General features: G+C 40.5%; 1 protein-coding gene across 1 annotated transcript in view; it reads left to right on the forward strand.

The window, feature by feature from the left end:
• Positions 1-1,043, forward strand: part of LOC116218816 (rho GTPase-activating protein 44-like) — a 22,360-nt gene extending 21,317 nt beyond the window's left edge. The window contains exon 9 of the mRNA XM_042703375.1: positions 1-1,043. This exon is cut by the window's left edge and continues 78 nt beyond it. Coding sequence (XP_042559309.1) covers positions 1-89 — 89 coding nt within the window. The 3' untranslated portion in view covers positions 90-1,043.
• The last annotated feature ends 4,306 nt before the right edge of the window (positions 1,044-5,349 follow it).

Consider the following 5,349-nt stretch of genomic DNA (forward strand, 5'->3'; position numbering starts at 1 on the left):
ACAGGCACTCTGTGGTCATGGCGGCCGTGGCGCTGGAGGCCTCGGGCAGGGCGGAGCCAGAGGAGGACTCAGAGAGCACGGCATTATGACATCACGACACCCTCACCCAATCCCAGACCACCTCCACTGCAACCTCATACACCAACACCCCCTCCACCACTCTTGGATGCTATACACCCAACCCATGTTCTCCACCTGCACAGGATTGGATCGCATCATCTACTGCAACTACGGAGGCCTGTAGTGCCCAAAATAGCCCTTCATACTAGCTTTCCCTACAGACTACGACATGACATTGTCAATAAACAGTATATAAGATCAATATGAAAACAGTGTACAGAAACCAGAAGTACCACTGGCAGAACACAACCGTGATGCATCAACAGAGGACACAAAGTCAGTTCTTTTTTTTAAACATCGTAACAAGTTTTTTAATGTTGTTATTTTTTCTGTTGTTTGTGTCTTTATCTTTTTCTTTGCCTTACCTATTTTGCCTTTAATGACCTACGAAGACGGAGCAGAGCTGCAGAGAAATTAAATAAAAGACACTTAAGGCATCTTTAGCGCTCTCTTTCACGACAGCTAATCTGATTTCCCTGCACGGTGTCGGTGAGGTCACAATGAACATGGCATCTGTTCTATCCAATCGGGTTTCTGCTCTCAGGAGTTGGCCAATCAGAACAACTTCCCTTTCGCTCATTGTCCAGTGAAGTAGTGGGTATGTCAGGTAATGCATAAATTCTAAGAATGTCCACAAAATAAATAGTTTATGATATAACCACAAGATGACACACTTTAAAAAATATATAAGAGGAAAATAGGAGCAACATGACTTTATTTTCGAAGCTGGGTTAAACATTTAAGTTGAAGGTGTATATACAAAGAGATGGGGTTTGAATAGGGAGGGGGTAAAGATGTACTGTGGGAAAAGATACATAATCTGGTTGTTGAAAATGGTTGAGTATTAGACAATTGTGTGTGTGTGTCTGTGTGCATGTTTGTTTTATGTGTGTGTGTATGTGTGTGTGTGTGTGTGTGTGTGTGTGTGTGTGTGTGTGTGTGTGTGTGTGTGTGACTGTGTGTGTGTGTGTGTTTGTGTGTGTGTATGCGTGTGGTTTAAGCTCATTGGTCCCCCTCAGTGTGATACTACCACAGACTCCTGCTGTTCATGAAGGAGCCGATGGCTGATTCAGTGTAGATGGTAAAGGCCCTATGACCACACTTGTGACTAAGGCTCACAGCAGTAGCTCATCCACACCTTCCAACAGGTGTGTGTGTGTGTGTGTGTGTGATTTTTGAAAAAGGGAAATGTCCTCTGTCCATTTAGTGACCGCTGAGATAAAATCACTTTGCTTAAAGGTGTAGTCCGCAAATTTCTGGCTCTGTAGATCAGACCGATCCATACACTATTCCAGCCAATCAACACTTTTGGACAGGTGTAATTTGATTGGCTGTTGAGCCGAAATGTCAACAACCTTTTGTCAGAATCACAGACTCAACCTTTAGCCAGAATCACAGACTCCACCTTTAATGTACCATGTATTAGCAAAGGAGGACAATTAATAAATAGTAATTATTTAAGCGAAGCAAGGAATGTTTGAACCAGGGACATGTTTGTCCATTTAGTAAACGTTGAGATAAAATCACTTTGCCTAAATCTTACCCAGGTTTGAACAAAGTAGGACAACGGTGCACTGCTCCCCCAGCAGGTGAAGGTAGATAGCTGCCCGCTTTGGAAGGACTCTGAATCTGGTTTGGACCATAACGCCGTCATACTGTGCTGTCAGTCAGTGTTGCTCCAAGTTCTTGTTTGCTGAACATCAGGTGCACCTTTAGTCAGGAGATGATCAAATATGTCATTAGATGCAGTAAGGACTAAGAATAGTCTAAGGCCTTTTTCTTTGAGGAGGATTAAAATGTGATCAGCTGCACTAAGGACTAAGAATGGTCTAAGGCCTTTTTTTTCAAGGAGGATTAAAAGTTGAACCTTCTAAAGTAGAACATATAACACTGGTTCAGATCTGAAATACTAATGTTGCCAATCTCACCACATGATTTGAGTTTCTTTTCACACAGTGTGTGTATTGTACTAATCATGTTCTCATTTGAAGACCAATGTCCACCCTCCCCTTCAGAAACCATGGCTCCGAGGAAGAAGAACTGTGTTGATAAAAAAGATGCTCACTGATGTGCTTGCTTCCTCCATACGCCATTCTCCACAATGTACATAAATATACAGTGTGAGGAAACCTTGTAAATAAAAAAAGCTCAATGTGTATATACAGATGTGAAGGGAAAAAGACAAGCTATTTATAAAGAGAAAAAAATATCTATTATATGGATCTATATATTGATATGGTGGTGTGCATTTTTACTGCCTCTTAACAGTCCTGAGCACAACGTTTTCAAAGTCACTCGCTAGGCTTGAGCATGGTGAGAGCTAGTTTTCTATAGCTAGGCATACCATGCAATTTATCAATAAGTATTGAGGTAAGACAAATTGTATTTATGGAAATGATTTCATGGCACAACTCAATGGACTGTGCTGTATCACATGTGTGTGTGTGTGTGTGTGTGTGTGTGTATGAGCGTGAGCGTGTGTGTGTGAGTACGTGCATGAAGGCTATGTCATATTTTATTTCTCTGTACTGATAAATAAATATATGTATTGACACTCAGTGTGGCACATTAGACAACCCTATACGTGTCAACGTGTCACAGAGATTCTCATGTTTGCCAAGAAAATAAATAAACAAACAAACAACTTAAAAAGCATATCATAGTCTAGCAACCCCTCAGCTAACAACCTATCCAGCACAACTTGCATACTTAGAACACCCTTCTGCTTAGCTGAGGTGATTTAACAGTCGGCTTGCTTCTGCTCACATACTGCACCTTTAGTACAGACAGACAGATGAAGGAAATGAAGACGATCAGGATGAGGTTGCAATTCAAAAAACAAACAACAACAAGAAATGACAACAACCACAACAACAAAAAAATTTCCATTGTAAAGATGAGATGGCTGCTCACAGTCTCACTGGTTCTGACCCGAGTCTGTCATGGAGCTACTCCACATGAGAACTACATCCAGGCCAGACCTAGGCTAGATCCAGTACAGACTTGGGTCAGACTTAGGCTAGAACCAGTACAGACTTGGGTCAGACTTAGGCGGGATCCAGTACAAATTTAGGTCAGACTTAGGCTAGGTTCAGCACAGGTCCTCTCCACAGTCAGTAGTTATCTGGGACTGTATGTAGGCTTTGCTGTTACCCTTTAGCAATAAGAGATCAGGTTTGATGTGAATAGACAGACTGTAAGGAAAGTGATTATTTTTTTTTTTTTTGAAAATCAAAAGTTGAATTGTTGTATGTCATGTGTAACAGCTGTTTGAAATTCTTTTGTAATTTCATAAATTCTGCTCATTACTGAGCTATAACTTGTTGTACTGCTGAATGGAGAAAAAAAAGAACAACACAATTTGGATGAACTTTTTTGTCAAGAGTAAATGAAAAAAAAACTGTTTCTAAAGATTGTTTGATAATGTTTGGATATTCTGGGAGCCACGGGGCGATTTTGTACAGTATTTGTTCGGACCCATTTTGTCTGTGCAGAACCCTGGTAGTGGCTGACTTTGAAAACGGATCTGATCCTTAACTTGGAATACCCCCTTGACCTGAGGTGCATTCAAACTAGCAAACAAAGGCAAATGTTCACCATCATCTTCAAACTATTTAATTTTTTTACTTTTGCTTGGGGTTCACTGCAAACCTTTGCGAACACACACAAGCAGTCTTAAGAGGTAGTTCTCGGCAAACAAACACAGACACTGGACCAAGGGTTACCGTTTAAATCAAACAATTTGGAATATTTGCACATGAACGTTAAAATTAAAATAGTTTAAAGAAAGCCTGTTGGCCTCAAACGTTCGCTGAACTTGAATGCACCTCAGGTTTGGAGAATCTGGAGATCGTGGCCCGATCAATTCGGGTATCAGCCGCTGCATGGAAAACGTCTTGTAAAGATGGATCGTCTTAAATGTTATGAGGTGTCAGTGCTTTGTACTGTACAGACTTATTGGCTGCTAGAGGTCTCACAAACCTCGTCCAAGAATTGATATATTTGAAGCATGCCCTTTTGAAAGTTAATGAGCAGAAAGTGTTGTGACGGAATGTAGCTGTTTATGCAGTGGTGGCCATTTGATTTGGTTGGTGGGGAATTTGTGTGTCTGTTGGTATGACTATTCAAAAAACAAAGGGAAATATTGTTGGATAATCTCCTGTAGTGTGTGGATGTGGGGAACTCACTGTGATATTGGCATTTTCTCGTTGATATGCGCTCACACCACAACTTCTGTATCACCCTTATTTTACATTAAAATACTCATCACAGTTTATGAGTTAAAGATGTTACATGATACTGTTCTTGATTGTTTTGTACAACTCTGTGGAATGATGTTATTTGTTTATGGTCTCTCATTGGCTAGTTTAGGTGCTTGACAAAGAATTAGAGCCCCCTTAAACCCGGACATCGTTTTTTTTTCTGTGTTAAACCTTCATTCAACAGCATGACTTAGCTTTCTCCTCAACCTCTCACCCTTCTTCAGGAAGTGCAGATAATGGGTGAATGGGTCAGTGATGTCAGATGGGTCTCACACTTTTGGATCTAAAATAAAAGAGCATCCAAGTCTGAGGGTTATATATGGAACATCTAACTGTGGTGCATGCATGTTATTTTTTGGTTCATTTTTACACACACACACAAAATACAGACATACCATACAAAAATAACTCTAGAATGTTTTTCTCTGTCCCTTGTTGTCCACATGGAATCAGTGAACGGGGCCAAAATGAAAGAAAAGCTGTCTTTTTACTTGTTTGTTTGTTTGTTTTCTACAGAATGGCTTGGGTCAGGCATAATGATAGAGGGGTACGCCTTCTTTGCCCCTCTCCTCCAAGACACTCTGTGTGCTGTGCTTAAAGACAAACAGTCCTCATCAGAATGTGGTATCCATTAAAAACTGCATTTGTAATCAATCAGGTACCTGAAGCTCTTCATGTTTATCTTGAGTGCACATTTAGCTTCTGTGCATTCCCATATTGTGTGGAGTAGGGTAGAGTTTTGGGGACTAATCCTCAAGCCACATTTAACCATAAACCATAGAACTTTAAACCATAACCAACTAAATCTTTCAAATGTAGCTTGACAAATCCAAGGTGTTCACATGTACTGATAACAGAGCTGAGTGAAATCCAGAGCGTGTCACTGCATGCTCAGCAAAACAGTGAACACAGAACAGTGCAGATTAAGCTTTTTTGTCATTTTTGCATGTCACAAATATGTTGCCAT

The sequence above is a fragment of the Clupea harengus genome, chromosome 23 (assembly GCF_900700415.2).
Source record: "Clupea harengus chromosome 23, Ch_v2.0.2, whole genome shotgun sequence".
In the NCBI taxonomy this organism is placed as follows: domain Eukaryota; kingdom Metazoa; phylum Chordata; class Actinopteri; order Clupeiformes; family Clupeidae; genus Clupea; species Clupea harengus.